The 23,149-nt window shown below is 46.0% G+C and overlaps 1 protein-coding gene across 1 annotated transcript in view; it reads right to left on the bottom strand.

The window, feature by feature from the left end:
• The window catches only part of megf11 (multiple EGF-like-domains 11), a 109,744-nt gene that overhangs the window by 85,049 nt on the left and 1,546 nt on the right, over positions 1 to 23,149 (bottom strand). Inside the window, exons 2-4 of the mRNA XM_062547879.1 lie at positions 22,583 to 22,684; positions 19,810 to 19,910; positions 5,674 to 5,766 (exon numbers count right to left, since the gene is read on the bottom strand). Coding sequence (XP_062403863.1) covers positions 5,674 to 5,766; positions 19,810 to 19,910; positions 22,583 to 22,684 — 296 coding nt within the window. The remainder of the gene's footprint in view (positions 1 to 5,673; positions 5,767 to 19,809; positions 19,911 to 22,582; positions 22,685 to 23,149) is intronic.

Genomic DNA, 23,149 nt, shown 5'->3' with positions numbered 1-23,149 from the left:
CTGCCAGCGCTACCTGACCAGTGCATATGGGCCTGTGAAGAGCATTAAATCACCGCTCAATAGGGGGCCAGCCGCATCAATATCTCTCTCTCTCTCTCTCTCTCTCATTCTCTCTTATTCTCTCCATCAATGGGAACCTGTGCTTTCTGACAGGATCCACCTTTACGCCCCTCTGGAGACTCTTAAGCTGTCATGTCCTGCCATTCGCCATTCACACACACAAGAGCGCAGAGAAATTTACAGTGAAAGACCAAAAAAAACACAGAGCGCCATCGACACAGCACAGCAGGGACCACAAGAGCAGAGGAGAGGAGAGGAGAGGAGGAGAGGAGAGGAGAGGAAAGAAGAGGAGAGGAGAGGAGAGCAGAGGAGAAGAAAAGAGAAGAGAAAATGAGAGGAGAGGAGAGAGAAGAGGAGAGGAGAGGAGAGGAGAGAGGAGAGATGAGGAGAGGAAAGCAGACCAGAGGAGAGGAGAGCAGAGGAGAGAGGAGAGGAGGGGGTGGAAAAAGGGGGCAGATTTAATTTAAAAATTGGCACTCATTCCTCATTTCTACAGATGAAAGCTCGTAAATGAAACGGACTGGACGGCTGCCCGGTATGGAAATATAAGAGTTATGAATAATGCCTCCGTCTCAATCATCAGGTCTGTTTTAATATGGAGGATTAACACGCCCTACACCTGCAGCCTGGAATGCACAGGGGGTGTTGGACGTGGGGTACAGAGAGTACAGAGTTTTTTGGGTTGGGGGTGGGGGTGGGGGGGCAGGATCGCTAGACATGTTTACGTCCCCGACTTCTAAATCCAATTTCATTCTCTCTCTCTCTCTCTCTCTCTCTCTCTCTCTCTCTCTCTCTCTCTCTCTCTCTCTCTCTCTCTCTCTCTCTTGCCCAGAGTGATACTTTATCATTTTCTCGATCCAAGTCAAGCTGCCATGCACTCTCACACGTACATACAGCACTGGTACTCTCACTCTCTCTCTGTAAGTTAATGTTTCACTCTCTCTGTCTATCTCTCACTTTCTCACTCTTTCATTCACTCTCTCTTTCTCTCTCTCTCTCTCTCAAACACACACACACACACACACACACACAAAACAGGAACACGAGGCAAAGGAGACAGGTGCAGACAAAGAGGAAGAGGAAGAAACACAAAATGAAAGAGAATAAGAAAGAAGTGGAGGAAGAGAAAGAGAGAGAAGACAAATGAGAAGAAAGACCGAAGACAGAAAAGTAAACAAGTAATAGAAAAGAACTCTGAACAGGAAGAACAAAGAGAGGAATAAATAAATACAGAAAAGCAAACAAAACAGAGAGAAAGAAATAGAAGAGAGAGAGAAACAGAGGAGAAGAGAGAGAGAGAAGAAAAGGGAGAGAAAAAGAGATGAAGAAACAGGAGAAGAGAGAGAAATAGACAGAGAGAAACAGGAGCAGAGAGAGAGGAGAAGAGAGAGAGAGAACAACAGAGGAGAAGAGAGGGAGGAGTAGAGAGAGAGAAAAATAGAGAGAGAAAGAGAGGAGAAGCAAGAGAGAGAGAGAGAAAAGTGAAAGTGAGGCCGAGTCTGAAGTGGTGGGAGCAGGAGCAGGAGCAGGAGCAGGAGCAGGAAGTGGTGTGATTTAGGGGCGGCGGCTAATGGCGGAGTGGCTCTTTTGTTAATGAAAACACCCATAGATCCCCACAGCGCCCAGGTCTCCCTCTCCATCACTCAGCGCTAAGTGTGTCATCTGAAGCCAGTCACTGACACACACCACAAGCCCGCCAATGAGCTATGTCAGACCGAGACGTCGGGTCAGGAAACGGTCAGTGAGCCAGGGAGAGATGGACAATTCACACCCACACACACATGTCATGTGTATGTGAGAGACAGTGTACTGTATATCTGAGCAATATCTGCCCTTGCCCATGGGTTTGTGTAAATACGTAAATAATAAAGTGTGTGTGTGTGTGTGTGTGTGTGTGTGTGTGTGTGTGTGTGTGTGTGTGTGTGTGTGTGTGTGTGTGTGTGTGTGTGTGTGTGTGTGTGTGTAGGTATGTGTCTGTGTATATCCCTAGATGTGTGGATGTGGATGTTTGCATATGTACTGGGCCTTACCAAAGAGTTCAATAAAGTCATATGTAATTCAGGAGGGCGACTCTCTCTCTCTCTCTCTCCCACACACACACACACACACACACACACACACACATGCACAGTGAAACAAAGAGATATAAATAAAAGAAGGCAACATAGAGAAGTCAATATTCTGTCTCACACTAACTCCCTTCCCGCCTCTCTAGTGTATAGACTCCCTCTCCTCCTGATAAGCCTCTGCATTTAACTGATTGGACAGAGAGAGAGAGGGGGAGAGAGGGAGAGAACGATACAGAGGGAAAAGGGATGCAGGGAGAGAGAGAGAAAAGGAGAGAAATAGGAGGGGTGAAAAAGAAGAAAAGAGAAATGCAAAGAGAGTGAGAGAGTGAGAGAGAGCGAGAAGGGGAGAATGGAAAGAGAGACTCCAGAGGAGAGTTAGGGGGCAGGGCAAGACTTGGATAGACTCACAAGGAGGGCACTAGAAGCATAGTGTGGATAATCAGGAAAATATGAAGGATCAAGACCCTGTTTACACTAACACTGATATTTTATCATGTTACTCTGTCCCACCTGTCAAAGGAAAGATTTCACTATGTGGCCATAAACAATCACAAATCCCACACTACCCCTGTCTCACACGAAGTCCCCCAAGGCTCAGTGCTCGGCCCCAACCTCTTCATCCTCTAACATGCTCCCACTTGGTCACATCATCCGCCGCCATGGACTTCACTTCCACTGCTATGCTGCTGACACTCAACTCTACAGTACATCTCCACCAAAACCATTACTCCAGCTATTCTCTCCACCATCACCAACTGCCTCACCAACATACAAACCTGGATGGACCACAATCTCCTAAAACTCAATAGCAATACAACTGAAATTATAATATTTGGCCCAAAACCCGCCCTCCCCACCTCCCAGAACTCTGCATCGATGGTCACTCTGTCACTCCCTCCTCCCTGGTCAGAAACATTGGCATCTACATGATCCCACACCGCATACTCTGCTGATGCTAGCTTGCTTAGTTGCTGAGGAAGAGTATGTGGGTGTCTGCGTCAACATTTCCAAAAAGGTCTGTTTTCTACATCAACATTGTGCACACAAACCAGCTTTCAAAAAAATCTTTACTTTAGAACGTTTTTTTTATTATTATTATTATTTTTTATCTCAGTTTGACTATGGTTGACAGGCCAAACGAAATATTAATTTAGCAAAACATTCAGATTAGTGTGTGCAAGGCCAAAGGAAGAAGACAAATGTGGAGAAACAAAAGAGAATAAAATAGCTAAATAGACTAAATAAAAGAGAGATGAACATAAATATCATGAAAAAAAGATGCAGAGAGGAAGAAAAAAGAAAAGAAAAAAACAGACAGAACAGAGAAAGAGAGAGAAAGACAGAGAGAAGGCCAGACTATCCCAGGAGATGTCTGTGTGTGTGTGTTTTTCAAGTGTGTGTATGTTTACAGAGGTTAAGGCTAAGGGTGTGTGTGTGTGTGAGTGTGTTTCCAGAGAGTGCGTGTGTGTTTACAGAGGTAAAGGCGAAGGCTGGTAAACAGCAGAGTCCGGCAGGAACAGCTGTTTGTCTCATCACTACATCAAGCCCTCCTCTACAAACACACACACACACACACACACTCTTACATATATTCATCAGTAGCACTTCAATCAGATAGATTAGCCACATGTATGCCACTCATGTGATGAGAGTTCGCAAATTGAAGACAATTTGGAGCAGGTTTCACATAAAATCACATAAAATCAAATGCACCCCTATCTGTGTATGTGCGTGTGTGTGGGTGCGTGTGTGTGTGTGCGTGTGTGCGTGTGCGTGTGCGTGTGCGTGTGCGTGTGCGTGTGCGTGTGCGTGTGCGTGTGTGTGTGTGTGTGTGAGTGTGTGCGTGTGTGTATGCAAATGCATGTGTGGGTAGTGTTTTTATGAAAAGATTTTCTTAAGTTTGTGAAAAGATTTGGTGTGGTCAGACAGCTGGGTCAACATTAGCTAAACATAAATAGGCTCGGACTCTAGAGATGAGTGACCCATTGGGGCGGCTGCTCAGCAGGGTCAGAGGTCAATAGAGGGAGAATAGAATGAAGACCTACCGTAGGCAGATATGTACAGTATTGCCTACTTTGGCCAAGAAGACACGGGAGATGCTTTCTATTCTGAGTTTACAAAAACAAGTGACGCGTACTTAGAAGGGATCTAAAAGCTGGACAGCTAAGTAAGGGATTATGGACAACACGACGTTCGGACGCACAGCGGAGGGGTGTTTTCACCTCGTAACTGCATTTATTTCTGTGAAACGAACGCCGTGGAGTCCATTATCCCACTTGTTCCACTGTGGCCACTTCGGTTGTGTTCATTTCCTTTTAAAATGCAAACGTTTTACTTGCTAAAAATGTTTGTAGAACTACTTCTTTCCGCCACATATCAACTAATTTCTAAACTTGCAGGACAAACTCCTATCATTAGTTCAAAATGGGTGATTGCTATTCGGTTATTAAGTGATGATACCATAATGGGATAACAAATCTTTCCGGGTCCAACGGCTTTCAGAGCCCCTTGTTTTTCACCATACAGTAAAATAAACAAATTTTCCTGCTATTCTGAGTAGCTTTTAAGAAAATTGTCATATTACTTACTCAGTTGTTGCCTCAACCTAATCAAATCATATTTTTCGTGGAAGCCTGGACGTTAATCCTTGAAAATATCATCTGCCTGCACAGCTGCAGTAATTACTCTGTTAAAGTTTAGCGATTTTGTTTTACGCTCACTAAAACGGAGGGGGTGGAGGTTGCAAAAACTCTCTGGCTGCGCTAGCAAACATATTTTCACGAAAAAAAGCTGTTGGGCCCGTGACGTACAGTAGGACTTAACAACCGAACAACAACCGTCATTAGTTCTAAATGGATGGTTGCTACGGCTAAAAAACAGTCGTTAGTTCTATCTCTCCCGTTATCAAGCGGGCATATCCCAGGATTCTGATGAACCTTACTTAGCTGTGAAACATTGCTATTTTCCTTAGACTACATACCATCCAACTAGCTAAAATTCACCTCCGTCATATGCCACAATGTTGCTATGTTCTGAACGTCTGTGTTTCAGCTTAGATGCAATGTGACAGTTCAATTAAACTTCACAACAAGTTTGGCGAAATAATATACAAGTGTGATAAGGCCAACAACTTGGAGCTACTTCATAGGTGTGCAAATAACATATGGTTAATGCACCTTCTAAAGAACGCAGTAGGCTACAATGGAAAATTCAACCAAGCAGTGGAAAAACAGGTTACAGCTAGCTTGCTTTGCAAACCAATGCTCTGAGATGCATTAAAGCTACACCTCTTCAGCATCCTAAAAAATCTTTTTTGTTTTTTTTAATCAGTAAATCAAAATTAGACACCACATGTCTGTCTGTCTGTCTCTCTCTGTGTGTGTGTGTGTGTGTGTGTGTGTGTGTGCGTGTGTGTGTGTGTGTGTGTGTGCGCGCGCGCGCCACATACGAGGGAGCATCAGCAACATAATGGGCTTCTGAGTGGAGTGGCCTTGAGCCTGGGGGTTCAGTGGGCTTGCTGAGGAGATGAGACGGGGGTACTCACCGCTGGAGCAGTCCAGACCTCCCCAGCCAGGCTCACACTGGCACGTATCCGGAGACACACAGCGGCCGTGGGCACACTCCTCCGTGCACAGAGCTGAGAGAGAGGGAGAGGGAGAGGGAGAGGGAGGGAGGAAGAGGGAGGTTAGTTAGTGGTGGTGGGGGCAGAGAAGGATGAGAGAAGATGAGAGAGTGAGATAGAGAGAGGCATGGATAAAGAGAGATGAAGAGATGAGGAGGGGAAGAGAAAAAGAGAGGGAGAGAGAGAGTGGTGAAGGTGAGGTAAAGAAAGAGAAGGGAGGACTTAAAAAAGAGAGAGGTGGATATAGGGAGATGAAGAAAGAGAGAGAGAGAGAGATGGAGAGATAGAGAGCAAAGAACAAAGAGGCAGTGGAGAAAGTGGAGGAAGCAACAGCCAGAGACAGAGACAGAGAATGAGGCAGAAAGGGAAAACAATAAAGAGAGATGGAGGGATGAAAAGAAGAGAGGAAGAGAGAGAGAGAGAGAGAGAGAGAGAGAGAGAGAAACAGAGAGGAGAAAGGGAGAGAGGTAGTTATCAAGGAGGGAGAGAGAGGTAGAGAAATTCATTTATATCATTTATCTCACTTACCCAAGACTAGGCAACCATCAATACTGTTTAAATGTATTTACACACACACACACACACACACACACACACACACACACACACACACACACACACACACACACACACACACACACACACACACACACACACACACACACACACACACACACACACACACACACACACACACACACACACACACACACACACACACACACACACACACACACACACACACACACACACACACACACACACACACACACACTTAATGCAATGTTGGGGGAGATGTTACCCAAACAAGACAGAGAGGAATCCTAACAGAGGAAGAGTGTACTGTTTATATCTCTTAACGTAATGAAATAATCGCCACTAATACATAAACGTAAACCCAGTAAAACACACACTGTGGCTGCCGTCTGCTCCCGAGGTTTATTAGCTAACAGCCCACAAATCTTTCGATGGGCCGGTCTGATTACGGCTGGATAGGCACCAAGTGTGTGTTGTCATTTACAGGTGCTTTCTCCGCATTTACGCTAACAATACACTCTCATTAAACAGTCAGTGGGATCACATCGCAAACGGCTGAGTGATTCCACCCACGAGATTGAGCCATCACAGCCTGCACCGATACTACCTCCCCTGCCCATACACACACACACACACACACACACACACACACACACACACACACGCACACACACACACACACACACACACACACACACACAGTCACAGACAGGCACACACAAGTACCATTTATATTGCCCCAACACACACACACACACACACACACGCACACACACACACACACAGACACAAACACAAACATGCACACCCCCAGACACACAAACACATACACACACACATCCAGACACACCCAAACACACACATACACACCCCCAGACACCCACGCACACACCCAGACCGACACACAAACACTATATCTATTACCCCACCATACACACACACACACCACATACACTCACTCAAATATACTGTTCCACCCCCGCCCCCCCAAACTCCCCCACACGTTGGTCAACATCTCATTTTATCACACAGGGCGAGTCGGGCGGCGGGGCAATCGTGCAGACGTAAGCAGCCCTGACGCGCGAGGCAACACGCAGTAAATCCCCCGTAAATTTGATCACCGTCGGCGAGGCTTAAGCGGGAAGCCGCTGCGGAGCTCCTGCATTTGCCGTTTACCAAGTGTGCACTTTTCCTGATCACCTCCATCGAGCATCGCACCGCGCCGCGCCGTGCCGCACCATTGATTGGGCGGCATTAGCATTCGATGGCCGTGTCCTGACGACAGCCTGGAAATCTGATTCCAGCCCCGGAAGAGTGTCACAATCGCAGAGTTTCAGCCTCTGTGCAACGGAAACTTGTTAAATGTTTTTTTGTTGTTGTTGTTTGCTTGTTTGTTTGTTCTGTTTTGTTTGTTTTTCATTGCACACAAAACCTTTTGGTGTCAGACAGCGTTAGGCACACCCCCCAAAACAAGAGGAAAAAGTGAGGAAAAAAAGAGGAGAAATGTGTGTGTGTGTGTGTGTGTGTGTGTGTGTGTGTGTGTGTGTGTGTGTGTGTGTGGAGGGGGGGGGGTGTGTGGTTGGGGGAGCGTGGAAAAGCATGGTTTCCATCTGAATAATGCTGAGCTAGACAAGGTCACCTGGCCAGCAGGGCGCACACAGCCAGGCTCTTATCTGCGGTCGGAAACAGCAAGCCTCTGAGCCACCAGAACAATCTGCTTTGATTGGAATCAGCAGCATCCGTCTAAGGGAACCAAACGTATGGGGTTGGGCCGGGGGGGGGGGAGGGCTGAGGGAAGGGATGGTTGTTGTACAGGTCTCAGCATAGGAAGAAAGAAGTTAAACACTGGACTACACGCTTGTCCTTATCTTCGTCTTTGTGTTTCCCCTTGTGGTGAAACATTTCTCTCTAAGACACACGGCAGGAACGCGACGCACAAACACGCAGCAAAAACCTCCGCCGCAATTACTCCCATCGCACAAATGTGCAGCATTAAGTCAAAAAATACACATTGCGGAAACGGGAAGTTTTTGCTGTACAGCAAAAACCCTTGTGGGGACACAGGAGGTGACAGCTAGTAACTAATATGAGTTAAAGTGGGGAGACGGCGATTTGAAACGATATAGTTCATGCTCTAAGTGAAAAGCACACAAATATCAATAACGGTCTAATACATACAGGACCTCCACACTCAATCACCCATCTCCTTAGAGGGGGCAGGGAGAGATAAATCTTGCTTGTGTGTGTGAGATGAGAGAGGGGAGAGAGAGAATGAATGAGAGTGCGTGTGTGTGCCTGTGTGTGTGTGTGTGTGTGTGTGTGTGTGTGTGTGTGTATGTGTGTGACAGAGAGAGAGAAAATGAATAAGAGTGTTTGCGTGTGCGACGGCGTGTGCGTGTGTGTGTGTGTAGTGCGGAGGGGTGGATGAGTGACGCCATGCTCTCTGCATAAAGTGGTTCTTCTGCCTCCATCTCCACCAGTCTTGTTTATGTGGTGCTCTAAACTGCATAAGAGTCACTCAGGGATGCCTCGTATTTCAAGTTCCGTCACGTTCACAAGCCGACCAAGTACCACACAAATCTTAAATGTCATCGCCTCCAGAGCCACAGCCAGCAGAGGGACATTTCCCCGTGAAATACAGCACCAAAGTCACACGTGGCGCATTCCAACACTTTCGTGATAATCTCTCTTTCCGAAACCCACCCCCCACCCCCCCTTTCTCCCCCTCCACCTCTCCTCCATCTCTCCCTCTCTCTCCATCTCTCTTTCTCTCTCTCTCTCCGGTGCCTGATTATGAAACACGGATACGCTTAGTGAGAGACAATGGCAGCTCATGCTCGGGGATTAAGACCGGATGCTAATGGAGCTGCTCAAAGCTGGGGCCCCTGCGGGTGCCACCTTTATCCAGGTGCTTTCATGTGCGCTGCCAAAGGACCGGCGGGCACCTGGCCGGGCATATGAAAACCATACGCATGGCCCGGGGGGAGGGTTAACCCTGCGGTGTGTCCACCTGTGCCCGAACTGCGACGGACGCTGGCGCGCTGGCGCTCTGGCTGCCGATCGATTCTGGGTTCACCTGGCATGATGATCTTATGCGTATAATGAATATGAGGGGATTACGGCAGTCTATTGGAAGACAATGGTTACATGTGTGTCTGTGGCGATTGTCAATTGGTGTTTGGTAATCTGGTTTGTATAGAGGTTTAGTATTGTTTGACTTGTGCATTGTTGCAGGGCAGCATTTCAGGGACAGTAGTCCATTTATCCACGACAACAATTAATATTTTCAAACAAACGAGTCCCTCAGGAGCTCTGTGTATGTACAGTATGTGTGTGTGTGTGTGTGTGTGTGTGTGTGTGAGTCCATGATTGTGTGACTATGAATGTCAATGGTATACTGTGTGTGTTCACCACTCTATGTGTAGATAAGTATGTCTTTGTGTGTATGCACAGATACTGTAAGTACATGAATATGTATGTGAGTATGACTGTGTGTGTGTGTGTGTGTGTGTGTGTGTGTGTGTGTGTGTGTGTGTGTGTGTGTGTGTGTGTGTGTGTGTGTTTTTGGCTGCGGCTATGGAGAGAAACAACAGCACGGCTCCTGCTAGAGTTTGGCCGGGCCTGTTTATGGATCATCACTCAATCAGCCTTCGATTGGAATGCACAGAGAAAGAGAGGGAGGGAGAGACGGAGAGAGGGAGAGAGAGAGAGAAACACACACAGAGAGAGAGAGGGAGGGGGGGCCTGAAACTTGTGTAGTCAGAGAGAATCCTCACCACCCTAAGGACAGCACTAATCGCTGAAATGCTCTAAAGGCAGAAAAAAAGAAAACGTTAAAGCAGGAACTCTGGCACACAGACACATACATACACACACACACACACACACACACACACACACACACACACACACACACACACACACACACACACGCAACGCTGTTGAGTTTCACACAGTACGGGAGCAAGACTGAGTTAAACCTTCCCTTTCCTCTCTTTGGGGAAAACGTAAACGAATCCTTTCAGCAGTTTGTGCTGACATAGATGTCAAATCGACTGCTTGGAATCAATGAGACTTATGTGCCACGCTCAAAGACAAGGAGAAAAAGAAATCCAATGACACTAGGATGAGATGATTTATTTGAGTTCCAATCAGCGATTTCCAGTAAGCTCAGCACGAGGAAATGCTAATCGGTCCCATCTTTTGGGGGAAATGTAAAATAGGCAGAAATGAGGGCGGAAGGGAGAAAGCAGTGGACCTACACACATGAGATCTACAAACCGATGAAAGTTCACGTAAAAAACGAAAATAGGCCTCGCATTTTAATTAAAAACACAATGAATGCTCCAGCTTCCAAACAATGTCTAGGAGAAAATTGAGCCTTTCATCTAGATAAAGGGCTAATCTAACTCATTATACGGAGGTGTTATCTGACAATGCGACAATGGGGCTAATTGGAGATTGTCACACTTAGCTAATATATTGAATATCCTTCAATGCAGCGGTGGAATTATAATCTTTTAAAAGTAATTTACGCTGTCGCATCGCACTAATCAGCCTCTCTTCTGAGCTTGGCCACCGAGAGAATGAGTGCAAGATGAGAGTGGACCCATCGAGACACACTTCACAAACAATACGCGTTACCAGGCAATGGGGAGAGCCATGGGGAGAAAACAATGTAGACTTGTGTAAGAGATCTCATGTTTCAAAAAAAATAGGGAGCTACAGTAGGATAGACGTGCTCACATATCAAACGTGGAGGCACCAAAAGAGGCTCTGCAGGACGTCGGATCCGTCCATCACAGATAGGATTTATTTCAAACCCTCCTCTTTGATGGCCCCCCAAACACAGTGGCAACAAAGTTAAAAAAAATAGAGTGAAGAGAAAAAAGAGCAAAAAACATCAAAGACAAAAAGTCATGGTTTATTAAAAAAAGGGGGGACAGAGAGAGAGACACACACACAGTGAGAGATTGAAAGATCCCATAATTCGCCCGGTCATTAAAACTCAAATGTGAGGCATACTTTATATGATACCAGTGTGGAACTTTATTAAACCATCTGAAAGTAGCACTGCAGAGTGCATCAGGGATATGTACTCGGCCACATTAATGTTACATGACTCTTAGGAGCTCCCTGGTGAGGACTGATGATGAGCCAAGGTAAAAAAGACCTTGAAGCTCTGGCGCTAGGGAGGCTTTTGTGTCGAACACAGCTCCATCATTAAAACACTTGACCTTTGACCTTCTTCAATAATCATGATCTCTGTGTTTTGCACATTACATCTTATGAAAAACGTCGCCTCATTAGTGCTCGGGATACTCTCTTCTGGCTATATGATCTTTTAAATCTATATATTTGCAAACAATAACACAAAAAAGCTTGAAGCAGCTCGGAAACTCATACTCGTACATCACCCCAGGAAACGGAATGTTGCTTGCAATCACGGACAAATTTACTACGGATCCCCCGCCCCGCTCCCCCTTTGAAGAACACATGCCTAAAGAAGAAGAACAGCAACTACTTTATACAAACACAAACAAATAAGAAGAGGAGTCTGGGAAGGAGGTGAAAGTTAATAAAGCGACTGGCTCCGGGGCAAAGGCTTCCAAATATGTCAGAAACACCAGGGACTCATTAGCAAGTCCAACTTCCACTCATCGCCTCAAATTGAAAAATGGAGAGGAAGGTGCGGAGGCGAGGCTGTGCGCAGTAGCGCTCGTCGTGCGTGCGCTGCCGAGGGGCTACTCGTCTGGTGGCTCAAACCAAAGATCAACACGTATACATAATGAAAGTGGCTGTAATGCTTGCTTTGGTCCCCGAGCGCCAAACTAAGCGCGCCTGGCGGTACAAATCTCTTAATCCTGCCGGTGAGAGGGCCTGGATTATGGCTGGGATTAGGGTGTGGAGGAACGGCGTGCGGAGACAGCAGAAAGGAGAGGGCACTCCTCCTGTAGCCCTCTTCACCCCACCTCTCTCACCTCTAGCCCCCTCCCCTCTCTCTCTCTCTCTCTATTGTTTTTCATACTTTCACTCCATCATTCACCTTAGGTCCCTCTACAGCCCTCCTGTCTTTTCTCTACATTTCCATCCTTCTCTCTCTCTCTCTCTCTTCTCATCATCCATCTACACCCCTTATCAATTCTCTCTCTCATACTGCTTTCTGTCCTTCATTTCATTTTATCCATTCTGTCCATTTTCTCTCTCATTCAAATCTTACCCACTATCTCTCTCACAATCTTGCCACTCTCTCTTTCTCTCTCTCTGTCTCTCTCTCCAAGCCTCTTGTTTCGTCGTCTTCACTACAATATTCTCTCTACTTCCTTCTCTGCCACTCTCTGTCCTCCTTTCTTTCTCTCTCACTCCATTCCCCAACATTACCCATTCAATTTCACTGTACATCTCCCCTTCAGCTTTCTGCTCACCTCTATATTATTCTCTCGACTTTTCATTTTCTTTCGCCTACTCTCATCTCACTTCACCCCCCCTTCTCTCTCTCCATCACTTGTGTAAAAAGAAACTGTCATATTATTTCAGTATACAGTTCAGTATAAGATTATTTTTCGATTCAAACAAACAAGCTTTAAATGGGCATGGTACAACACTGTGCACACGTTAATAGCTCAAGAACGCCATCCTCCACTCCAAAACCCATGAAGAGCACAAGAGTTTGTGTGGCTTAATTAACCCATTACCCCCTTCTGCAGACTATAACACACTCAAAAGCCTGACAAATGCAAGTGCAGAAGCTCATTCTCTTTAGAACAGCCCAGGCAATCTGTGAGAACATTTCACCACTCCCAAAACTAATTGCAACAGAAATTATTTTTGCTGTCAATAAAAGTCCAAGTGGTGGAACAGTCAAAATTGGCAAAGTTTGTGTATACTGTAAGTCAAAAGCCAAAAAATTTACCTCTGGCAATTTCACTGCACTTACAGTATAGTACATGTGATGTGAGAAAACGTGGTCCATTTTTATCACAAATGTATGAAACTTTGTACAGTTTGGAGCCCTGAACATTTTCAAAACCATTATCCCACCTGTGGTTGCCGAAGGGCTGCATGCAGAGTTTTGACACCCGTAAACACCAACACTTGCACTACGGAAAGAGGGTGAAGTGAATGTGGGGCTGGCTATGGCCTCTAGGTTGCTTTTAAGAGGGCCACGAAAGCAACTGTCAATGTCAAGTCCAATGACCAAGTCCAAGTAACATGAAAAAGACAGAACTTAGAACTCATGCTATGGAGAGCCAATTCTAACAATCTCAGATGGCTGGAGAGTGTGTGATTCAGCAAAAGTGTTTTGAATGTGTCACGGCCCCTTATACCATGGGTGCCTGTGCCACTGTCCTCTAGAGTCCGCAGGGCTCCACCAGGGCACTAGGTGTCCCTGTCTTTGTCTCTCTGTTTGCAGGCTTGCTGATTGCTGAGTGTTCACTCTCTCTGCTCACCCCGCCTGTGAGAGCTGCCTGGGTGGCTTGTGCTGCAGCAGGCCAGACGATGGCTGAGGCGTTTTGCTTTTGTTAAACTATTTCCTCATTTCGTAGATCTACTACTTTCTTTAATAAATGATTACTATTATTATTACCCCTCGTTTTGTCTCCATTTTGTCATGGTTTTGAGCCAAACTGTGACAAATGGCAGGTATGGAAATGAACTGAATTGAATTGACTCCACACTGCAGTGGTCTTTGACTTGTATTACTATTATTGGTATCATTATTATCTAAATCTCTGTAATTGCTTTCGATTTTTAATAGGCCTTTAACTTTTGCAACTTTTACACCTGTGTGTGTGTGTGTGTGTGTGTGTGTGTGTGTGTGTGTGGTGTGTCTGAGTTTTGAAAGTCTAGTGGCAATACAGATACACTGTAAAAGTCAGGGCTGAAATATCAAAGTTATTTTCCTTTAACATTGATGCTGCAATACTATATCTGAATGCCTACTCTCAGCACCTGCCACCTGTATAACACAATCATGTTGAAATAAGATTAATATTTCATGTAGACCTAAGCCCAATCAATTTCATTGGAATTTCTTGATCAAATTGGGTCATCACAGTATGAAGCAAAGTGAAATGCTGGACTAATTCTACACATTTTATTCATGTGCAACCGATGCACACAATAAAATCAAGTAAATCCAGCGATTTGTTTTTTTCAGTATAGGCTACATCTCTGGGCTAGGATATTTGAAGTGATTAATGTTGTTACAACAGAGGAATACAGTATGCTAATCCTTGGATGCAGTTGGAAATGCCTGATCCTCCTCACTTAAGCCTATCTTTAGTATCAGTGAGTACTGAGTAGGGTTGGGACTTTAGATGAATTTTCATGTTCGACTAATCATAACGTTATTGAACAATTAATCGATTATTTGCTAAATCATGGCGTCACATGGCATTCAGAGCCGTGTAAACATTTGCCCCCACCCATCACTCCCACATGTCCAACACGCACACAATTGATATTAACGATGATATTAAAAAAAAAAAAAAAAACCTTAATCAAGAAATAAGTTGTTTACAACAAGTTGTAAACTTTATTTTACAGGTCATTATGCCATCCGACTTAACTCCTATTTGAACATGTAGGCTAGTGATTGCAACGCTCACTGGTCATCGCCGGTGCTGGTTTCGTTTATGGTCGGATGAATATTCTGTTACCTTGCCGGTCGGCCCGTTATCTTATCACGTTTAACTTCACTTGCCGGCAGCTTGCGAGGTAATCGTTCAAACACGGGTTATCCTAGTGGTATATTGGTGATGAAACAATTAAGAGGCTTGATGTCTCGGAATACCAGTTTTATAGGCCTCTTTTCGTTTAACATGGAGATGCTTCACAAAACAGTTCTCCCGCATTCACACACACTTCTCTAACTCTCGCACTTCACGTTGTTCTAACCACAACACTTCCTGCTTACGTTTTACCAAAGCCATCGATATCTCAAAGTTGCGACAGCCGTTGACTTCCATGTTAAAGCCAGATTAGAGCGGTCACGTGGTTAGTGGGTAGACTCAGTAGTTCCCTCGGTCCCTGGTTTACTACGGGATTGACAGCAGCGATCGCATTAATATTTACGGTAAATACTCTATGAAAATTACTATAAACTGCATTTCTACATACATATATTACTCAATGAAAATGCATTATTATGCACACGACTATAAGTCATGTAGAAAAGTCTTATCAGATATTCATTCATTCTCAATGGAATAGTTCCCGGATGTGCCGCCATTGTTTGTACACGGGAGTCAATGGTAGTGGCGCAACTTTGAGATATCGATGGCTTTGCGTTTTACTAGGTAGGCTACCCCGTTCCCATGAGCCCCTAAATAAAGAAGAGGTCCAGCACTTTTCCTCGCTCGCTTCATCTCTGCTTGTTTTTGTCATGCGCGCAAAATACCGGAAAATGTTGCTGTTCTCATATTGCGTGAGACTAAAACGATTATTCATTAGGCATTTATTTTATTTGAATAAATTTTTAACAAACATTATTCGATATTCGATTATTCATTAACAACCCTAGTACTGAGTGATCTACCCAAGTGTAAAGCAGCTTAGTCTAAGTTAAAGTTCGTTTTTTTCAAGTAAATTTGTGTGTGGTCAAGTGAACTATACTAGGCCTTCAACAACTGGCCATAATATAGCTGATATTCCTTAAACTACCTATAGAGACGATTGTTGTGTCTGAATTGATGAGCAATTTTTGGAATAATTCAAATTAGTGACATTTTTGCCAATCGGGGATTCTGTTGCAACTTCATTATTCTGTTTATCTCTCTCTCTCCATTTCTCTGTCCATTCCTCTCTTCTCTTCACACTCTCTCTCTCTGGCTCAACTTATCAATGCCATCCTCCTCTTCTTTCTCTCCTCTCTCTTTCTCACACTATCCCTCGGCCCCTCTTTCACAGTCTCTCTCTAGTCTATAAGACCAGTGATGTGAGTCTACTGCGTCCTGTGAACCTGCCCTGCCCGTGCCCATGCCACAACTCAAAGTCGTCCAGTCTGGGGCTTCTGTGGAGCTGGCCACAGATGAGAGGCCACTGAGGAGCATAATAAAAAATGACGGCCTGTAATTTACCGCCTCCATCTTCAACCCCAGATGGTGAGCAGCCGCCATCAGTGTGGGTGCCGTTAGAGCTGAGGCCCTTCTGTTGCTGTTCACTAATGAAAACATACTATTGATTAGCATCACCTCCCACTCCCCCCAGGCCAAACTCCCCCCCCCCCCACCCTACCCCCTAAGACCCCTAGACAATGTCAAAAGTGATCCCCATCCCTTAAATGACGCTGTGGCGGTGGTTTGTTGAGCCTCCAGGCTACAGACATACCAGGCACCCTTCACGGTCAATCGGGGCAAACAGATAAATAAATAAAAAACACGAAAGAAATGTTTATCTTTAATGAAGTATCAGCCTGGCTGATTAGGCCACGAGAGAGCTGAGGCCCTGCAAAGACGGTTGTCAGGGGAAACGAGTGCCTTCACTTGGCACTGGAATGCTCATGTGGGAACTGCAGACGGCAACAGCTCGAAAAAAAGTGCCGCTACATTCATATCTACGGATGTGCTAGGATCCAACCACATTCAGAATGTACCAGAATAATACACTGCACAGCCTACTTCATATAAAAAAACAGCTGTGTAATTTCTATAATTCTGCTAATTTGATGGGACTGCATATATGAGGAGTGTGGAGAGGTGGCAAAAAAAAATCCAACACAATTAAAAGTAATGCGCTAGTAAATAATATCGCAGTTGAAAAGTAATCAGCATATTTCCCCGGCACAGTTTGCATGTTATTTTTTCTTTAGTGTTATTGAATCGTCCTGTGGTTTTTATGGCGGCGGTAACGCTGCGATGCTCCATGCCTTAGGACCCACAGAAGTCGTTAATTTTTCTCATTGTAATGGGAAGTTCAATTAAACAGCGCTGCTTAGGAGCCCCGTCTGCACACTAGTTATCCACACAGGCAGTCGCGCGCTACGTGTGCAGACTGCAGACGCACGTGGGGCTCTCACACACACACACACACACACACACACACACACACACACACACACACACACACACACACACACACACACACACACACACACACACACACACACACACACACACACACACACACACACACACACACACACACACACACACACTCGCACACAAACATTAAATCACACCCGGTGGCATCCAACAAACCAAACACACATTTTCTCCTCGACAACAAGATGCATGCTGGATGCAGAGCACCTGACTCGGGGGAGGGGGAGACTTAGGACACTGCAGCAGCAGGGATGCAGTAACTTGTTACCGTAGACAACAAACACAGCATCCATAAACAGCAAGCTACCGACCCAGGATGACACGTGACTTTGGCCCAGACCTGGGCCGGCTCCGGCTCAGTTCTGTTCTAGAGTTCCCCATGTGGGTCTGTGGTGCCAGAACCAATCATCACAGGTCTGCCTTTTGAGAGACACACAAGGATGCATACTAAGGATGCACCTGGCGCCATTAAAATTGCAGGAGTGTCCTGTATGTGTGCGCACTAACGTGGAGTAACTCTGAATGTGTCCAGTTCTATCAGCACTTCTGACTTTTCTTTGGTCGCCTCGTGGCCCGGGGTCTTGGGGTCAAACAGAGTTGACTTCATCGGCTTGATAGGCCGCTGAACAGTGTGTGTGAGGGTGTTAGGCTGTGATGTAGGAGTGTGTATGAGGGTGTTGTTAGGCTACGATGTTGGAGTGTGTGTGAGGACGTTATTCTGTGATGCAGGAGTGTGTGTGAGTTCATAAGGGTAGGAGCAGGCTTCAATCATGAGTTATAATATTTTTAGAGTGCTGACCAAAGTATTAGCTATAATTGAAAAACAGGAAAAAAGGCCGCACTATGCATAAATAAAGTGTGTGTGAGGACATTATGCTGTGATGCTGGAGTGTGTGTGAGGGTGTTAGGCTGTGACCCCCATGTTAGGCAGGTTAGCTTGTCCCCCAGAATAGACAGTGAGACATGAGGACACTAAACACTATTATGAAAGAGGGGTCCTGTGATATCAGTCTATACTGGGGCATGCTTCTCAAAAGCTTCATACAGTGACCTTGGAATTAAGTCTTGGTTGCTTAACGATTGGCAAAGAACAGCAATGCTTTTGGAAAATGTCCCGTCGGACAGAAAACATTAAGGACCTAACTCTAAAGGATTCCAATCCTGGTAATCAAACACTAACTCCTTGAAAACTTTTTCAGTTGAAGCGTAATTGGCTTTTCTCTCTCCTCATTCTCAGAGGAACACTGAACTTAACTTCTTTAAATGCTCACATCAAAACAAACACTTGTTCTAAGCAAGGGGAAAATGGACATCTTAATATTTTAATATAATTACAGTAATGGGAAAGAATCTGATAAAACTCTTTTCATAAAGAATTCATCATTTTACAAACAATGTGGGTGGTGGATATCGAAGTCTGTGTGATGGAAAAAGTATCTACAAATTCCATGAGAGTTATTTCAACAGGGTTAAAGTGAAGTGCTCTTCTGGGGCTAGGCATATTTGAGACAGATTTGACTTTTTTCCAGTAGTTTGGGGCAGCTCAATGAGATGCTGCTTTGGGACTCACTGTTGAGACTGAAAGTGATGTTTGTGTTTTTATTTACCCATCATGCCTTGCTGCTGCAGTCTCAGAGGGCCTCTGCTCTCCATTGTGTGTGTGTGTGTGAGTGTGTGTGAGTGTGTGTGTGTGTGTGTGTGTGTGTGTTTGGGTTGAGTGTGTGTACTGTATGTATTTGCGTGTGTATTCAACCAGCAGCTGAGGAGCCCTGGCTGTAGAGATGAATGCCTGTGTAGTGTAGTCATAACTTGCAGAGGAAAATGAAAGGTGTTGATTCACTGGGATGAAGGATGAATATGAGATGGAGGTGTGTGAGGGTGCGTGTACGTGTGTGAGAGTGTGTATGTGTGTATGTGTGTGTGTGCGTGCGTGCGTCTATGTGAGTGTGTGTGTGTGTGTATCTGTGTTTATGTGTGTGTAAGTGCGTGCGTGTATGCATGTATGTGTGTATGTGTGTATCTGTCCTTGTGTGCATGTGTGTGTGTCTGTGTGTGTGTGTCTGCGTGCTTGTTTCTATGCTTTCTGTTCATGTATGCTTTGAGAGTATGTTTTTGTTTCTATGATTTTAAGAATGGATGTGTGGGCATATTTTATGTGTTTGTAGTAGGTGTATGTCTCTGTGTGACTGTGTGTGTTGGTGTGTGTTTGTTTGTGTGTTTGTGTGTTTGTGCGCGTGTGTGTGTGTGCGCATGCGTACAGTATGTGTGACAGAGAGGACATGAGAGTGGGAGAGAGAGAGAGAAGACATGAGGGAGAGAGAGAGTGAGAGAGAGAGAGTGAGAGAAAGAGAGAGAGAGAAGACATGAGGGACAGAGAGAGTGAAAGAAAGAGAGAGAAAAGACATGAGAGAGAGAGAGAGAGAGAGAGAGAGAGAGAGAGAGAGAGAGAGAGAGAGAGAAGATATGAGACACTTACGGACACACAGGTCGCCGCTCTCAAAGTATCCGGGGCAGCACTGCGAGCGCCTGCGGTACATGGTGCGGACCCCCCGCCGGTACGCCGTCTTGTAGCTGATCCTGAGGGAGCAGGAAGCCATGAGCATCGTCATTAGACACAGGACACAGTGACTGCACAGGCAATTCCACACCGCAAGGCCTTTCAGAAAGGCACAACATGCTGCAAAGGGACTGGATTTCGATTGACAGTCACTGTCACAAGATTGGCATGCTACAGATGATGCCACATGGTGTCATACTGTCCAGTGATATAACTATCACCTTTATTAGTAATTACCATGACAGGTCTCATATTAGCTGCCCTGTCTGGGTATGCCACAAATGCCCTCACACCTGTCTGCACTAACAAATAGTGGCAATGTGACATGCTTACATCATTGGAAATGATCTGTCACAAAAACTTGAGCTTTGCCGTTTGTCGTGTCCACATTCATGACAAGGCATTGGTCATTTAAACTTTCGATGGAGGGCCCCAGTAAATGTGTTGCCTCGAGATTTCTCATTTATGTACAATGTTTATTCAGCAGACTAAAACGATCTGTGATGTTATCCCAAGAAAGGGAGAAAGCACACGGTGGTTGCACATGTTTTTTCCGCGCTGGGACCTTTGCCAGACTAGAGCCAGATTAGGGCGGATCCAAGACAGATGTACGGTATAAGAGAACAAACTCAATTCAGCTGCAAAACAGCTACACAAATAACCTCCTTGATACTAAAAATCCCCACAGAAACATCGCCACCTGGCTCTGAGCTGGCCCTGATCTGGCCCTGATGTGGCTCTGAGCTGGTTTGAATCCCTTCCCCTGGACAAGACGCCCCACCCCTAGACTATCCGGTCTGTCTGGCTCGCTGCTGTCCTTGAGCTAACCAACTGTGAAACTGTAATGACAAACAAACATGCCCAAAATGCACAAACAAAAAGGCTTTGGCAAGACTTGTATTGTCATACCAATAAAAAAGCTGTCATAGGCGGCACACTGACATAAAGGGAAGAAGAAAAACAACAAAAGCTACGAAGATCCTGGCATGAATACACAAACATTTCTCACAGCAATTAGCTAATACAGTTATCACTGTCACAGCAACAGACTCAATTTATTCAAACACACCTGTGTACACTGTGGATTCAATCCCTTGAACCCTCAGGCTACCAGTAACGCCTACCACTGTGTCTCCCACCCAGCTGTATCATCTTCCTGTCTGGCAGCAGACAGTGGAACGGAGGTGGCCCAAACGTGTGCCAGATCTGAGTTTAATGAACATCAGATCTGGCGTGGAGCCACAGATAAGAACATAGATAGGACCTCATAGAGCAGCAGCTAGAACCTCATAGAACTGCAGATCCTTCACTAGAACTGGACCAGATGCTATCCAGACTCCAGCCTGTCTCAACTGTCCTCTGAGTCCCCTCACACACACACTCTCACAAACACACACACACACACACACACACAGTGAACACTGAACAAAAAACAAAACAAATCAGAGCGCTTAACTTCTGGATATAAAACACATTGTAGATGTTTAAAACACATCAGTGGCTGCCCCCCCGCCATCCCATCGGAAGCGGTGATGGAACCGCCTGGGGCTACAAGCCCGCAGGGCAGCTCCTGTTCTGCTAACACACCCACCCACACACCCACTTCCATACACACACACACATCACACACACTCACACACACACCCCCACATCACACACACACACACACACACACACACAAACACGCGCACGCACACACACACACACACACACACACACACACACACACACACACACACACACATCACACACACTCACACACACACACCCACATCACACACACACACACACACACACACAAACACGCGCACGCACACACACACACACACACACACACACACACACACACACACACACACCCACACCCACACACACACACACATCGCACACACATCGCACACACACACAAACACACGCACACACACACACACACATCGCACACACACACAAACACGCGCGCACACACACACACACACACACACTTAAAACACTCTCCAAAAAGAGTTTCAGGGCTGATGACTAATAAACCAATCAAAGTGTGTGTGTGTGTGTGTGGTGGTGGTGGTGGGGGGGTGCAGAGAGCATCTTTCAGGTGAAGGACGTCTTGTTTTCGCACAGCACACCGTCGTTTGCATACGGGGACATTGACGTGGTGGTGGGGTGGGGGGGGGATTGGATGCCTTGACTCACCGAGCACTTGGCTGGCTGGTGGACATGACGACCATAAAGCCCTTTAATGCAGCAATTAAAGCTGACGCGCTGTCTGATGAACGTCAGAAGGGCCATTCCCGTCCCCGCCCTGACCAATCCAAACACGGCGCTGCAGCTCGCGCCGGCCGGCCGGCCCCGTCTGTCTGCCCGCTCGCCTGCCCGCCTGCCGTCCGGCTGGACAGCCACATTAAGACGAGGCCATAAAGACACGCCGGGCGCGCTAACGCTACCGCATCTTAGCGCGCTGACAGGAGCAAGTGAGACGGAGGCTCGTTGTCATGGTGATGAGGAGCAGAAGGGTCGGGCAAAGCGTGTTCAAGTGTGTGGGGGGGGGGGGTGAAATGAACATGAGAGGATGAGAGAAACGAGTAGGGAGAGATGGGAGAGAGAGAGAGAGAAAGAGAGAAAGAGAGAAAGAGAGAACGAAAGAAAGTGCAGGGGAGGAGAGGTGGGACAGAATGAGGCTAAAGGACCCACTCACCTGTGTCTGGTGCATTTGAACCAGTTGAGGATGTCCGTGCACCTGGTGTAGTAGATCTGGTCAAAGGGGTGGGCGTACGACTCCTGGACGGTCACCGCATAGCTGGGGGCAGAAGACATCCAGCAGGGTTAACAAATCGCAGCTTCAGCGGGCATGCAAAACACAGTCCACTACTGGGTCAAAAACAGTGGACTTTACTTTTCAACCACACAGACCCCAATAACACCCCTGAATGTCCTCTAACGACTTAGCAGCAAAGTCTCATCTATTTAATACAGTCTCAATCACCCTCATTTAAACTCGGATGAGATAATTGCCACGACAGTCCGGTATGTTCCTTCACATAAGTGTTCCTGTGGCTTCGCTAATGGCCCACGCTTACGGCCATAAAGAAGACGTCAGGTAGCTGAATGGGACCGAGCGGAAGCCGTCTAATTGAGCGCTTTAGTGTTGGGAGTCATGGGGACTAATGCGTCTGCTCTCCGGCTAACCTCCACGGGTACCCCGTTTTAGGGCCAAAGTCACGCAGGCACTTCCTCATCACGCCAGGCTCATTTTTAGCCCTCG

This window comes from Sardina pilchardus, chromosome 10 (assembly GCF_963854185.1).
Source record: "Sardina pilchardus chromosome 10, fSarPil1.1, whole genome shotgun sequence".
NCBI lineage: Eukaryota > Metazoa > Chordata > Actinopteri > Clupeiformes > Clupeidae > Sardina > Sardina pilchardus.
The sequence above is the reverse complement of the archived record's forward strand: the minus strand, read 5'-3'. Positions and strand labels throughout refer to the sequence as shown.